This window comes from Mangifera indica, chromosome 5, assembly GCF_011075055.1.
Source record: "Mangifera indica cultivar Alphonso chromosome 5, CATAS_Mindica_2.1, whole genome shotgun sequence".
NCBI classification, from domain to species: domain Eukaryota; kingdom Viridiplantae; phylum Streptophyta; class Magnoliopsida; order Sapindales; family Anacardiaceae; genus Mangifera; species Mangifera indica.
The window spans coordinates 15,585,769-15,600,877 of record NC_058141.1 but is presented as its reverse complement, the minus strand read 5'-3'; the positions used below and the strand labels follow the sequence as shown (position 1 = coordinate 15,600,877).

General features: G+C 36.2%; 2 protein-coding genes, 1 long non-coding RNA gene and 2 other non-coding genes across 5 annotated transcripts; 4 read left to right on the top strand and 1 right to left on the bottom strand.

Moving 5' to 3' along the window:
• The first annotated feature begins 152 nt into the window (after positions 1-152).
• TRNAS-AGA lies at positions 153-234 on the top strand. The gene has a single exon. It is a non-coding gene; the product is annotated as a tRNA-Ser (tRNA).
• Positions 235-2,470: 2,236 nt separating this feature from the next.
• LOC123216021 lies at positions 2,471-3,420 on the top strand. Its single transcript, XM_044636367.1, has 2 exons — positions 2,471-2,631; positions 2,725-3,420. The coding sequence occupies exons 1-2, from the start codon at positions 2,614-2,616 to the stop codon at positions 3,190-3,192; spliced, it is 486 nt and encodes a 161-aa protein (XP_044492302.1). The 5' UTR covers positions 2,471-2,613; the 3' UTR covers positions 3,193-3,420.
• A 198-nt stretch (positions 3,421-3,618) lies between these two features.
• Positions 3,619-3,689, bottom strand: TRNAG-CCC. Its single transcript has one exon. It is a non-coding gene; the product is annotated as a tRNA-Gly (tRNA).
• A 2,555-nt stretch (positions 3,690-6,244) lies between these two features.
• Positions 6,245-9,533, top strand: LOC123216079. Its single transcript, XR_006502187.1, has 3 exons — positions 6,245-6,495; positions 6,858-6,991; positions 7,302-9,533. It is a non-coding gene; the product is annotated as an uncharacterized LOC123216079 (long non-coding RNA).
• A 2,462-nt stretch (positions 9,534-11,995) lies between these two features.
• LOC123217045 (calnexin homolog) lies at positions 11,996-15,073 on the top strand. Its single transcript, XM_044637787.1, has 6 exons — positions 11,996-12,153; positions 12,248-12,317; positions 13,090-14,216; positions 14,316-14,387; positions 14,477-14,587; positions 14,677-15,073. The coding sequence occupies exons 1-6, from the start codon at positions 12,070-12,072 to the stop codon at positions 14,821-14,823; spliced, it is 1,611 nt and encodes a 536-aa protein (XP_044493722.1). The 5' UTR covers positions 11,996-12,069; the 3' UTR covers positions 14,824-15,073.
• The last annotated feature ends 36 nt before the right edge of the window (positions 15,074-15,109 follow it).

The window sequence follows — 15,109 nt, the reverse complement described above, 5'->3', positions numbered from 1 at the left end:
AATGGTAATGAGAATCTGAGTCAATTACCACTAATTTATGTTTTGGGGGGAGGGGGGAACTTAAGTAGCTAATTTTGGAAAAGAGTGATCAGTTATTGCAAAAAAAAGATTTAAATATTAGTATAAATTTATTGTGAACCGCACACATCCTCGTGGACGTGCCGGAGTGGTTATCGGGCATGACTAGAAATCATGTGGGCTCTGCCCGCGCAGGTTCGAATCCTGCCGTTCACGGGTTTTGTTTTTCCTAAGTCTGATGATGTATATTACTCATTTCGTTAAGTTCACGAAGAGACTGTTTAAGGCTTTAAAGCCCAACGATCCCATTATTAAATGAAAATTACTATTGCCCCCCTCAGGTTTGCCTTTTCACCACGAAGTTTGAGAAGACGTTTTCCCATTATTAAATGAAAATCACAGTTGCCCTCCTAAGGTTTTCCTATTCACCACGAAGTTTAAGAAAGACGCTTTTCCACCCATGACCGAGTAAGTAATATTTATAAAAATTAAAAAAAATACTAATAATATTTTTCATTGATTACAAATTTAACTAAATCGCACTTAAAATGATATCATTTAACTTGAAATCTTTATGATAATCTAAAAGAGTATAAATTAGAATTTTAATTTTTTTTAATCAAATATAAAGTTTTAGTGATTACTTTTTATGTTAATAAAGAAAATTAGTTGTATTCGAGAGGATGAGGGGGCTTATTTAACACAATATAACCTTCGAACATCAATTTTTGGGTTTACGAGTATAAATAATGTTAACCTATAATATATATTTTACAAAGCGATAAAATGCACTTTCACAATTAAAACAAATATTTAAAATTTAATGGCAGTCTTGAAACTTGATGGGTGGGAAGATGTTGTTCAACAAAACGCAAAACAATGAAACAAAATTCGACAATCTATGGACAACTATATACCTTTGTGTATAATATGGTATTAATCTAGGAAGCACAAAAACTTAACCCATGGTGCATTTTCCCGTTTTAGAAATGTTTCTATTTTTGAAACGCCCAGAAATTGATACGAAATATATTAAAAGGTATTTCATAAATATAAAAAAATTCAAAACATATTTTCTATATAATTTTAAACTCTAACTCTGATTTCATCTCCTCTATTTTCCTATATTTGAGGTTTCTCTTCTCTTAGAAATGTTAAAATTTATCTCCTTTTTATCTCCGACTTCTCTAACTGTTAGCAAATATTCAAAAAATTGATTCATTAAATTTGATAAATACCATTTTTTTGAATATCAGTTGATTGAATACACAGTTTGCTAAAAAGTTACTGTATAAAAAAATCTATATTTTTTATATTTATATGTTTGTATTAACAGAGTTCACACTCTCTGCCCCTCACCTCTCAAAATCAAATGCGCAATATTGTAGTTCCACCTCATTTTTCCTTCTGTCGTTAAAGCTTCGTTCGCGGGCCACAAGGATGTACTTTTAAACATTCAAATTCGGGTTTGTTGACGATTTGTTTGTTCTGAATTCTCTTATGACTTGTTTGATCAAAGTTCTCACAAAGATTTAGTTTTTTACAATACATTTTGATGGTTACATGAAAGCGAGTGACGTTGCAAAAGCACGAGAATTGTTCTGATACGATACCATCTCATGATGATGCCGTTTCCTGGAGTACCGTTGCAGCAGGGTATGCCCAGACTGATCATTGTCACGAGGCCATTCTACTCTTTAGAAAATAATGGAGTTGGATTTTCAACCGAACAATATCGCTTTGGTTTCTGCTCTTTCTGCTTCTGCCCAACTGGGAGAACTAGAACATGGAAAGAAACTTCGTGATTAAATTCAGGATAATAAGATTGAAATCGATACGTTTTTGTTAACTGGCAGGGTTGGTTAATTTTTATGCAGGTGTGGTTACATTGGGACTGATATATACACGTATGGAATCTGTTTTTGGGGTTTGGGGGGAGCTTAAACATTATGGGTGCATGGCTGATTTGCTTGGCCGGGCGATTTAATTGAAAAAGCAATGGAGATGAAAAAGAAGATGCCAATGGAAGGCTTAGTTGATTTGGAGTATGTTTGGATCCCAAATGTAAAATATAAAATTTGGATTTCATATAAAAAAAATATAAAATTTTAATATAAAATTTATATAACCGTAGACTCTTTAATCGTAAATACTAACTTTTAAAGTATAAGTCTTTCAAAATTTGTATTATTTGTAGCAGAGTTATCTCCGCAATCGTGCAGCCCAACTCATAAAGACATTAGGAGATAACCAACCGCAATCGTGCGGCCCAATTCACAGAGAAATCAGGAGATAACCAACATCACAAGTAAAGATAAACCGCTGCTCCACTTTAGCTAGATACTCTTTACTAGGGACATGACGTGCAGCTTGAAGAGGCTTCTACTTGATGCCGTACAGTTGAACTTCTTGACAAGTGTCAAGTAACTTCCAAATTGTGCTACGTGGCTCCAGAAACCTCTCTACTTTGTCGCCCTCCAATTTATATACCCAACAAATCCAAAATTTACCTAAGAAATCAAAATCAAAGCAAGTGAAGAATCTCTTTTTCGGTTGGAGTCTTACTGTTGACTTCATCTACACTAAATTGCAATCATGGCTTTCAGATCAATGGTAAGTATTCACTGCTTCAAGGGTTCGACTATTCATATATAATCATGTTTGATCCTCGAAATCCAACGTTGCTTATTATTGATTATGTTTCAGAGTTATTTGAGATCAGTGATGGGTAACGGTATAAGGGGAAGCAGTAGTGCAACATACGCCACCTCAACAACTCCAACAATGAAAGCATACTCTCCCACTGCTAATTACGGCCATCTTCAGGATCATCAGCGCAGTAAAACAACAGCACTAAGGGGTGATTTCGTGCCGGTGTTCGTGGCGATTGGGATGATAGCCATATCAGTGTCTCTGGGACTACACACGGCGAAGCAGCAGCTCATGTATTCACCAGGAGTTCGTGTTAAGAAGAAGGAACGAGAGACGCTGCCAGAAGTTTATCTCCCAGATAAGGTGGTGGATGAGGCTGACAAGTTGGCGAAGAAATCCTTTTTCAGAAAGGTGGCTCACGTTCAGGAGTTTGAGCATGGGAATCCCATAAGAAAAGATGCTTTTGCTCATAAACCACGGGCTGAGACTCTCAAGTCTGTTGGCGTTGATCCCCAGTCATAGCTTCACTCAAGGATTATTGTCATCATAAGTGATTAAGGCCACACTATTTGTTTGCCTTTTGTTTTTTTTGGGGTTGCTTCAATTTTCATTTCACTTTGTTGTTTTGGGGATTACTGTTTTTGCCGAAGGGAAATTTCTGGATCCTTTCTAATGGGTAGGGTTGTAAAGTTGTAATGTTGCCTAATCAAATAATGTAGTGGTACTAGTATGATAGATATATTTGGATAAGACTGGTGTGCAAGGTTTTCAATTTTTTAGCAAGTCGGCCGAGCATGCACCAACAAAAAAATAAAAAACTGTGAATAATTTAACTGCAGGATGTTGAGAAACACATTTGCGAACAAAATTCAATGGAAAAAAATAAACAAGGAAAACAAAAATTTGGAGACATTCCATTTTCCAACGAAGAGAGTAAAACTAGTAAACTGCGCATCCGGGGAATCGAACCCCGGTCAGTACCGTGGGAGGGTACTATGATACCACTACACCAGATGCGCTTGGTGTTAAAGCATGGGAAATCTTACTTACATATTTCTAAGTATTATATGCAAACCCTACCGATAGTGACATAAATCGATTTTCTTTTTGCCTTTGTAAGAGAGTACACCTTTATTCGAGAAAAATTTGCGACCGCCTTTTTATTTATTTAAAGCTAACCCTAATTATATGACTTCGGCGTTTCCAAGCCTTCAATTAATTGACATAGACATATCTCCTATATTCTATTTATTTTATTAATAGTTATTATAATAAAACTGTGAATTATGGGTTAGATATTTATCATTACACGCATTGATAATAAAAGGTTAGGAATTTATGCTGACCACACCCAGGCCAATATTTGACGTCAAAACTATAATGAGTTGCGAATAATCAAATGCCTGACTCTCTCCAAAGTATCCCATTAATCCTTTGGACATATTGCGCCTCCTTTCCCACTCAACTTTCTCCGAGCAAATGCCCATTTCTCATTCTGCACATATATATTTGAATTGAGTCCAAAAAATATCTTTGTCAATAAGGAACAATTAATATTCATCCTTCAACATTTCGATGCGAGAATCTAACGAAAAATACTAGCCCTTCACATATACATAAGTTTCTGAAAATCCCAGAGTAATTAAATATTTCATTATAGCAGAACAGAATTGAATGTTTGTCCATGAAGATGATGAGATTAGATTTGAATGTTAACGTTGTCCAAAAACGTCATAATGTTCCAACTGTGTTGCTGGAGGATAAACGTTTGTTGCTGCGTGCCTGCATCATACTGCAGGCAATCATAAGTAATGAGAAATTGTTGGACTCAATATCATGTATTTAGCTATAGACCTAGAGTTCCATCCAATATGAACATCATAAGTTAGAGGTAAAAGCTTATGCTTAGATTTGATTACAAGAGAAAAACCGAGGTTCCCAGTTTAGCAGCATCAGTGATGCTTCAAATAAGTTAGTGGTTGTTTGTTCCATTACGCAATCTGCATTCCAGGCTGATTTTAGTGGAAACTAGCTAGGTGGGTGGCTAGATTATAGTGATCTCCTTTCTGTTTCTGAATTTGCACGAGGTGCATGTGAACTTTATTATTAAATTAGTTTCAGTCTCTATTAAGGTTGAAATTCCCAGGCAAAAGAGACATTCTCTTGACCCTTGCAGTTGGAGCAGAGTCGTTCTTGCCATAATTGTTTATTTTTATTCTTTGAAGATTGGGCTACAGTAACTAGCATATGGAGCTTGCCTACAGATTTGAAAAACCAATAAAATAACGTGGTGGGTGTTGAGCTGGAAGCTGCACTATATAAATATAGAATAGACTTCTGCAATTTAACGCAAGGATTCTGGGTTAGATTTCCACAACAAAATAGTAAAAAATACCCTTATTTAAACCAATTTGCGTCTTATTCGTCCTACAATAGAAAAAAATTAGCAACGTCTTGATAAATCTAATTTGGGAAAGACACCATTCTCTCCCTCAAAGGCTTCCGATATACCATGCAAATGCTTTAGTATTTATGGAAATATTGGGAGCCCGCGAGGGAGGAACTGAAGTCTTACTCCTCATAGTCACTGGCATAGTTTTGATTATTAATTCGGCAGCATATCAGTATACAAAATTTTAGAGAAAAAGTCTTCAAGATTTGCTATCAGGATTCCGTGCGAAGCAGGGATTTAACTGTCCCCAGCCCACACGTAACTCCGACTTCAGACTTTAACTGCTTGTAAAGTAATTAGCTCTGATATATATACGGTTATTTCATCTTAATATTTATGGGTTTATATATCAAATATATGCCATAAATTATAATATTTATCTCAGTCCAATATGCCTATGGGTGAGGGAAGAGACAAGAAGCAAGGGTGGATCAAACTGCTGTAATTTTTTAAAAAGATTTTAAAACTGCATTTCCTGCCTGCATCACTGCTATTAAAATTGAAGGTAATCCTTCTCTCATTAAAGAGCCATTGCAGGTGGCAGAATTGCAGGATTTAAGCTTAATAAAATGTATGTGCATGCTGCATAAATGCTTGAGAATCTGATATTTCAGAAAGAATATCTGATCTCTTTAACCTACATGCTAAGTGCAATCATAAAATGCTCTCCAAGTTGCCCATATGGGTAGGCTAAGAATTTCTATTTGTCTCTGAACCGTTATAATTTTAATATATCATAATGTCAATGCCAAGGGCCCTTGGAAGTTAAATTATATATTGGTGCGGCAAAACCCTAAAATTGCTGATCTAGTGCGGACACAAAAATGCCTGACGACAGAGGTTTGTCACCACATAATTGTCTCAATTACACCAAAAAAACATGAAGAATTCCAGTAAATATTTAAAAGCTCAATTAGGAGCGTGGCCAATAAAGATGTCCTCGTCAAGTCGTCATTGAAAGTAACACCTAGTGGGGCGAATTGTTAAGTTGAGCCCCTGAGTTCTTTAAGGGTCATTAAGCTTGTATGGGGCAATTTGTAGTTTATCGAAATGGGTTCATATCGGTATAAAATCCGTCAACTATTAATAAATTAAGCGCATATATAAGTTCACGAGCAAATTAAGTCCTGTGTGGTTCAAATATCGAGTCTTCATTCCTGTCTTTCTTTCCGAACTTTTGGATGAAGACAAAATTAACCACCATTGCACGTTTTTTAGTTACAACCTAACACACTAAACCAGTAGCAGAGTCATTGCTGCGTAATCTCTGTAATATTCCAATCAGCGCTGTATTCGGTTGTGCAGACTCTGGGTTCTCCCCTTCGAAGTCCAGCTAGAGCTATATTCGGTGGTGTAGACAGTAGAACAGGCAGGTAAGTTGATATGGTTCTGCTCCAAAATTTACAATTAACTGCATAAGAGTGTCTCATCATAAAAGTTTTCCTCTGGGCTCTAGCTAGATCAACATATACGGTACATAAGCGAACCTTTTCTGACTTAAAATGAAGCCAAAAACCCAGCTTGCTTTGTAGCTATTGTTGATTTAAGTTTAATCTTCGTAAGATCATACATTGAATCGCTGCAGTCCTATTTTCCCTAGCTAGTTTATGTTTATTGCGGCAAGCCGCAACACGTGTGGCTGCATTTTTTCTGTGTAAAGCTCATGACAAATTACTGTCACTAATAGTTAGCTTTTTATTGTATTAATTATTTTGTGCTATATCCATTTGTCCAGCATTCACTGTACTAATTTCTCTAAACCCCTCGATTAAGTGCCTTGAAAGATTTGGCTTAGTGAGAAGGAACTCATTCAGACTTCACAATATTCTAGGTTTGAGTTTCCATTATGACGAAGCATTTGAGGACAAGGTGAGCTCAGGGTCCATTATATTTTATTATCCTTCATTTTTAATGGCCAACTTTCATCTTTATATAATTTATATAACTTTATTTTTGCATATTAGAGAGTTGTAAATTGTGTTATCATATCAAAATGGTTTTGCCCAAGTAACAAAATAGTAGATTTCATATGTAAAAAAAGGTTTTATACTCAGGTTTGAACCAATTTAAATATCTAAATTCGAAATTAATTTAAATTAAATTTAAAATAAAATTATTTTGAAATTGAATTTAAATTTCAACTCATCAATTTTGTGTTTGCTTTCAACCCTTGACTCAGCATGAATAAAAGATGCACACCACTGGCAGATGAATCTAGAGAATAACCCTTGACTCACGCCATGCGCACCAGTGGAGAGGACAGTCTCGAATCTTCTTAAGCAAACAATGAAAGGACTGTAGGAGATATTTTTTTGTATAGCACCACCAATACAGCATCGTTTCTTTAATCGGATGGAAAAAATAACCGTGGCCGTTAGATCAGCTTCCTCTATTTTAAGTCTGTTGAAATAAAAATCGCTTGGTCAACACCATTATTTGACTGCAACTCTGATATTCTTATCTGACCAGCATGTAAACAAATCTAAAATACCTTATTTAACATCAACACGAAAGGAACAAGAAAATGGGCTTGGTTTTGGGTCCTAGAAGCAGAGTCATTTCGTCAATGCTGCCACGCAATCGTTGCGTGTATGCCAATTTCTACTGGCGTTTAGAAGGCGGCACATCGTTATATAATATAAACACATTCTGGACTGTTGGAAAATGCCAGAGAAAGACTTAGAAGAAGTTTCTGTGTAAGTCCCTTGCATTGGTTTTCTACAAGCAATCCTCGAAATAGCCAAACGAAACTAGAAAAGCGATACAATAGTAAGAAACAGAAGGGGCATAAATAACCATCAAACTCTATAAATAGACCACCCAACTTCTCTGCCTTGTAAAAGTTGAATGAAAGATTTCAGGTGTTGTGTGTCGAAATAGGAGAGAGACTCTGTTTTCTGAACTCTCTCCCACAAAGGCTTCTCTGGTTTGCTATAATCATTCTTTCAACCAAACCAGACGACACCTGCGTGGGGGGGAGGTCCGAAAATGTGGGCTCTTAATTTCCTTACTTTCATCTCCAGCCAACGCCTCATAATATGAGAACACTTCAAAAGCTCTAAAAGCTGTATAAGGCAGCACCAGGTAACTATGTTTATGTGATTCAGCTACAAAATTTCTTTGTCTAGTGATTTGATCAAGTGTATATTGCCTCAGTTGTTGATTTAGGAAGATTGATCTTTATAATTGCAACAAGGAGGAGGACTGAAGAAATTTATGACTGAACCCAACTAATTCTCTGGCTAGCTAATCCAACCCCGACGGTTTCAACTTGCAAACTTCTTTGGCTACATTTTTGTAAAGCCAATTAACAACATGAAACTTGGATCATGATCATCTGTTGATGTGGTGCTTGTGCAAAAACACACAGAAGACAGCTAATTAGAAGAAATTAATTTTAATATATATTTCATGATTAAATTTTAATTTTAATTTATTTTATATATATTTCATTAACATCAGGTAGACAGAGCGCAGCTTGTTCAAGTCCCTTTGTTGATGATTTACTATTTATGTTCTCTCTGTCATCTGCTTTTTTAACAGTGTGCTTCATTGTACAAAAACAGATATTATCAACTGTGGTTGTATATAACTCAAAAATTAATAGCAAAATCTGAGAATACCTTAGTCCTCTTATAACCGCAGACTCACTTCATTTGATCAGTCCGGTAAGTGGTAAGTAGCACCTTAGTAATAACTTTGGGATGTTTGGATTGGAGTGTGTGGATCACTCATGAAATACATCACTAGTAGGAAAGATTCTAACAAGTCAAGCCATCCTGGGAGATATCCTAAGACACTTTTTCATTGTTTGGTTGGTCTCCCTAAGGAGACTTCCCACCATGTATCGTCTCCAGGCCTATGGCCTTATTCCATTATTTGAGTGACCGGCTCTCCCATGCTTTCTCAGCCAAGACACTTATGGAGGTATTGTAGGCTCTCCCTAGTGGATTGTCACACATCTTCATTGCAAAGATGACTTCAAACACATGCTTGCAAGGTTAGTTCTCTCAACCATAGTCTATTTCCCATGGTAGGAGCGAAATAATTGGATATTTCACCAACTATGTAACTCTTGAAGGGTCATCATTACTAATATTTGTACTCTTATTTGAGCTAATATTCAGGACATAGTGTTGAGGTTTGAGATTCCACCACTGCTTGGAGCCATTTGACATGTATTTTGATTTTCATCTTTTGTATTAAATGTTATCATTGGTCTAAGACAGTTGTTAATTGGTTGGACTCCTACTTTTTTATTTCAACCTTGTTTTCTTATTAGGGTTGAAATTGAAAGGGGGAGTTTATGATTGTCGTTGTCATTGGATTGTTGATTTAGGCAGACCCTCACTCTTGATCTTCTATTTCTCTTATATTGAAACAACAGTTGTAAAAGAAGAGGTTTTGAGTCTTTGTGTTTGATCTTTATATTTTTTCATATAACTTTTTTTTTCCCGAAAAGGTTGCTCCATAGATTTTTATTGATTATAAATTATAGTCTCTGTGTGATTTTCCAATTGATTAGGTCGATTAGTTACTATGACTTAGCTTATACGTGTATAAATGCTATATTTCTCTGGTTTATAAAACTGTGCATAATGCAACTCACAAATGAAAAATAACAATATTTTAGCACTTTTTAATAACACTGATAATCAAGTATTGTAAAAAAAATACCTTCCAAATAACAAAATCAAGCCTTCAACAGTTGGCATAGAGATATTCCTGACTACAAATTGAAAATATGTAGCCTCTTCGACGTAAAAGTTTCACGGGCGGAGTTACAATAGTTTTAAAGAAATCTATGGAGAATTTTAGAAGATTTCATCACAATCTTGGTTATCTAGATAACTTTGACATGCATTGAGAATAAAGGGATGGGAATTTATGTTGGTTAAAACCCCATACAGGGTAAACTTCAAAGTGGGTATCAATGAATAATGCGTTGATCGGAATCAAATCCCTGGCTGTTGTCCCAATTGTGCCTTTGATCCATTGGGCAGTATGCACCGCCGCGCCCACTCATCGATATTGAATCATTGTGTCCGTGTAACATTTTGTCTAGTTTCTGATTTCATTTCTTCCAGACATTGCAAACCAAAAAAGAGAAGAAGAAGAAAACGTTCCTAGGAATTATTTCACACTAACTAAACATTAATCCTTCAACAGGTTCATTTCACAACGCATACTTTGAGAAGATCTGCAAGTATCTTTATTTTGCACTGAATGATGTTCCAACTGTTGATGGCTAACATGCATGGTAGTATCGTAACTCAAAGATCTTTGAGTTCCTGGCTTCCACAGCACAATGTGCATTCCAGCCTGATGATGATCGAGCTTGCATACTCCCACCCACACACAAACTTGACATAAATATTATATTACAAATATCTGAGGATATAGGAGGATCCAATTCTATAGATATATTGGTGGGTAGCCAAATAACAGTGGCCCTAAAATCAGCTCTAGTATCGATCAAAGTTGAAATTCCAAGGAAAAAGTGGAACCTTGACCCCTGGTAGTAGGAATTGAGTGAGTATAATAAAATTGTTTATTCTTTGACAATTATGGTAACAGTAATTAGCATATGTAGTTTGCCAACAGATTTAGAAAACCAACAACTATTCTTTTGCTTTTAGGTCGTGATGGATTCGAGTAAGATTTGCACAACAAACAGTGCAGATGGCCCTTATATAAACCATTTTGCATATTATTCTTGCTACAAATAAGTTCTCAAGGTGTTGTTCAGTTCATTAGGAGAAGACGCCAATCTCCCTCAAAGGCTTCCGATTAATATGCCATCCTACTGTTTGGTAGGCTTAAGATTAAGTTGGGAGCCTGCGAGGGAGACCTGAAGTCTTACTCCTCATACTTCGGTGGCATTCTTTGATTATTTATGCAGCATCAATATGCATGCATGTTTCCTTTTTGTTTTGTCTTTTCAGGTGGTGTCAATGCTCGAGAATTACCATCAAATTCGGAGTTTTCCTCTCAGATTTCTGTAGATAAACAGAAATGAATTTAACTTTCCGAACTCTCTCCCATAACAGACTCTCTGGCTTCCTATAACCAGTCTTTCAATCAATCCAGAAGAAGCCGTTGTTGGAGGAGTTGGGAAAATGTTGCTCTGCGCTTAGAAGTCGAACGCAAAGAATTAAGCATTCTAAAAGTTGGTGAGTAGCGGTTATATTTATATGTTGAAGTGATTAAAGACACAAATTTACCTGCTTCGTGGCTTTATTTCACACGATTCATCAAGGATGTCTCGCTTATATGAAACGATTATCAATCTTTTGTGATGTAGCTGTTGATACAGAATGTTTGACTCTTTATAATATTCTCAGATATAGAATTGCTGAATTGCTCTAAGGAGTTAAAAGGCTTTGACTTGCTCCAAGAGTAACCAGAAGTTCTATGCATGGTTATCAATATATTCGCATACATAATATGTGTTTTACGATATGATACGATATAAATGAAAAATGATACGTATCTTAAAATATATTAAATTAATACGATATAATATATAGTATCAATAAAAAATAATATACTTTTTTAGAGAAATTATATAAAAAGTTTTAAATTTTTAAAAGTGTTTATAATATTAAAAAAAAAGATATATTAATTAAATTTTTATTATTTTATTTATATATTATTATTTTTAAAAAATATTATATACATTACACATAATATTCGGTAAAATGATATCATTGTCCCATTACAATCTTTTTGTAAGGTTAAAGGCCCATATTCGGCTAAGGGCCCTGAACTCCTAGACTGACTTTCGTTTTTCAGCTAAGTTCGCTTACGTGTCATAAAATGATTGGTTGCTGTCACGTAGCATCCGTTTTCATTGGGTGAAACATGTTGCAAAGGACTATAAAAATATTTAACGAATTACAGTCTCGAGATCGAGATTTTTAGATCGACCAGGTCGGGGGAGAGAGATGGCGGTCTCTCTGCGGTTCGCACTTCTACTGTTCGTAGCTTTTGTTTCCCTTCAGTTGATATCCGCTTCTGATGATGCCAAGGTAATTTATTACTCATCTGTCTTTATGTTTTAGGATTTTCAGTTTTTTTTTTTTTTTTTATGAATATACGGATTCTAACGATGCCACTTTGCAGATCTTCTATGAGTCCTTTGCCGAGCCATTTGAGGGGCGTTGGATCGCGTCTGACAAAGAAGATTACAAAGGTGAGTTGTCTTGGTGGCGGATCTGAAATGATACTGAAAGTTGATACGTATGTGTACGTATGTATTACACACACACGCGCACTTATTAGTTGACCCGTGAATTTAAAATCTTTGTTGATTTGAGTTTAAAAGTTGGGCATGAATTGATTTAGGGCGTTTAATTTTCCAAGTGCAATATAATAATTTTTTGGATTAAAGGTGAGAGCCTTTAGGCCGATTTACTTCATTTTACATGAGAGTTCTGATTAAATGAGGATTTTCTTTTTAATTATTATTATTGTGATTTTTTGTTGTGTTCAATCGTGTTTTTTCTTTTGTTGGGAGTTTGATAAGTGATGACCTCATGGGCTTGTATTGGTGAGTAGGAGATGTTTATTATACATCAACTACAAAATGCCGTGGAGAATTTGAGTGTGGTTTGTTGGGCCCATGCAGAGAAGACCAACATGGAGGCTTCTCTTCAGTATAATTATTAAGTGATAATTTTCAAAAGATTAGAATAAATTTCAATGAATTAGAATGTTTGTTTTTCCTAATTATAGTGTTTTGGAATAAGATCATTTGTACAACATATTTTCTTCTGTAAAATGTGTTTACTGCATTAGTATTTTAACCCAAAAATAGTATGGCCCAAATCTTAAGAACTTTCTAATGTGATTTTATTTTTCTGTATTTCTCATTAGGATTGGAAAGTAGGTGATTTTTATCTAGTTACCTGATTAGCATAATTCCTTCTTTATATTTATGTGTTTTTTTCTTTTTTTCGTTTTAGGTGTATGGAGACACTCAAAGAGTGAAGGTCATGATGACTATGGCCTTCTTGTGAGTGAGCCAGCAAGGAAGTATGCAATTGTGAAGGAGCTTGATGAGCCCTTTTCTCTTAAGGATGGTACTGTTGCCCTCCAGTATGAGGTTCGCCTTCAGAATGGGCTTGAATGTGGTGGTGCATACCTGAAATACCTGCGGCCCCAGGAGGCTGGTTGGAATCCTAAAGAGTTTGACAATGACTCTCCTTATACTATTATGTTTGGACCAGATAAATGTGGGGTCACGAACAAGGTTCACTTTATTTTAAAGCATAAGAATCCCAAGAGTGGGCAGTACATTGAACACCACCTCAAGTTCCCACCATCTGTCCCATCTGACAAACTTACTCATGTTTACACTGCCATCTTGAAACCAAATAATGATTTACAAATTTTGATTGATGGAGAGGAGAAGAAGAAAGCAAATTTCCTATCATCTGAAGATTTTGAACCCCCACTCATTCCTGAGAAGACAATTCCTGATCCAGATGACAAAAAGCCCGAGGATTGGGATGAGAGAGCAAAAATTCCAGATCCTAATGCAGTTAAGCCAGATGATTGGGATGAGAATGCACCCATGGAAATTGAAGATGAGGATGCTGTGAAGCCTGAAGGATGGTTAGATGATGAGCCTGAGGAGATTGATGATCCAGAGGCAACAAAACCGGAAGATTGGGATGATGAGGAGGATGGTGAATGGGAGGCCCCAAAGATTGATAACCCAAAGTGTGAGACGGCCCCTGGATGTGGTGAATGGAAGAGGCCAATGAAGAAGAATCCTGCTTACAAGGGTAAATGGCATGCCCCACTTATTGACAATCTCAATTACAAGGGTATTTGGAAGCCTCAAGAGATTCCAAACCCAGATTATTTTGAGCTTGATAAACCTGACTTTGAGCCTATTGCTGCTGTTGGCATTGAGATTTGGACTATGCAAGATGGTATACTATTTGGCAATTTTCTCATAGCAAAGGATGAGAAGGTTGCAGAGTCTTACCGGAAGACTGCATGGAAGCCAAAGTATGATGCTGAGAAAGAGAAACAGAAGGCTGAGGAGGCTGCTGCCGGGTCAGATGGTCTTGCAGGCTTCCAGGTACTGGATTAGGAAAACTTTCTTTTTTCTCTTTTTGGATAAGTGTTTGGGCTGCACCATTGGTATCATTCTTATTTGTTCTTATTTTCTTTTATACAGAAGAAGGTATTTGATCTGCTGTACAAGATTGCAGACCTTCCTTTCTTGGATGCATACAAACTTCAGATTCTTGTAAGTTGACAGATCATTGTGTTTATCATTGTGCCAACTCATTGATAGTGTGTAGGAATGTGACCTGAAATTCTGACCTTTTTTGGCAGGATGTTATTGAGAAGGGAGAGAAACAACCAAACCTCACAATTGGCATTCTTGTTTCAGTTGTGGTGGTTATCATCTCGGTTCTTCTGAAGATTATTTTTGGTGGGAAGAAGGTAAGTTAAGGAAACTTTGTTTGATGTGTGAGCGCTGGTAATAATGGTTAAAACTTCTGTTTCACTGTGGTGTTTGTTGTTTCATGCAGGCAAGAGTGGAGCCCAAACCCAAACCCACAGGAGCTGCTGAGAGTTCAGGCAAACAAGAAAGCAGCATTGATGAAAACGAAGAAGAGACTGAGAAGGAAGAAACTGGGGCTTCTGTGCGTAAGAGGCATACCCGTCGCGAAACTTAAAAGAGAAGGAAACGAGGGTGCTGGTCTCTACTAGATTAATTCTTCACTTTTGGTAGTTTATCAGGTTTTAGTTATTTTATTAGCCGGATAATTGTTTTTACATAATATTTGTTTAGCTTTGCTACAAAACACTTAAATGTATGAAGAATTAGATTGAAGAGTGTAAATTGGATGGTCTAGCTGAGATGGTTCATTTTGTGCATCTTATGAATTAATCAATTTGGCAGACTGAGGATTTGATGTTGTTGCAGTTGAAAGATATCAAAGCGGTCTTTGGATGGCAATC

Excerpts from the sequence above, each read along its gene's own strand:
- LOC123217045 (XM_044637787.1), top strand. The coding sequence starts at position 12,070 with ATGGCGGTCTCTCTGCGGTTCGCACTTCTACTGTTCGTAGCTTTTGTT. Across the intron at positions 14,388-14,476 it reads CATACAAACTTCAGATTCTT|GATGTTATTGAGAAGGGAGA; the intron begins GTAAGTTGACAG and ends CTTTTTTGGCAG. Across the intron at positions 14,588-14,676 it reads TTATTTTTGGTGGGAAGAAG|GCAAGAGTGGAGCCCAAACC; the intron begins GTAAGTTAAGGA and ends TGTTTCATGCAG.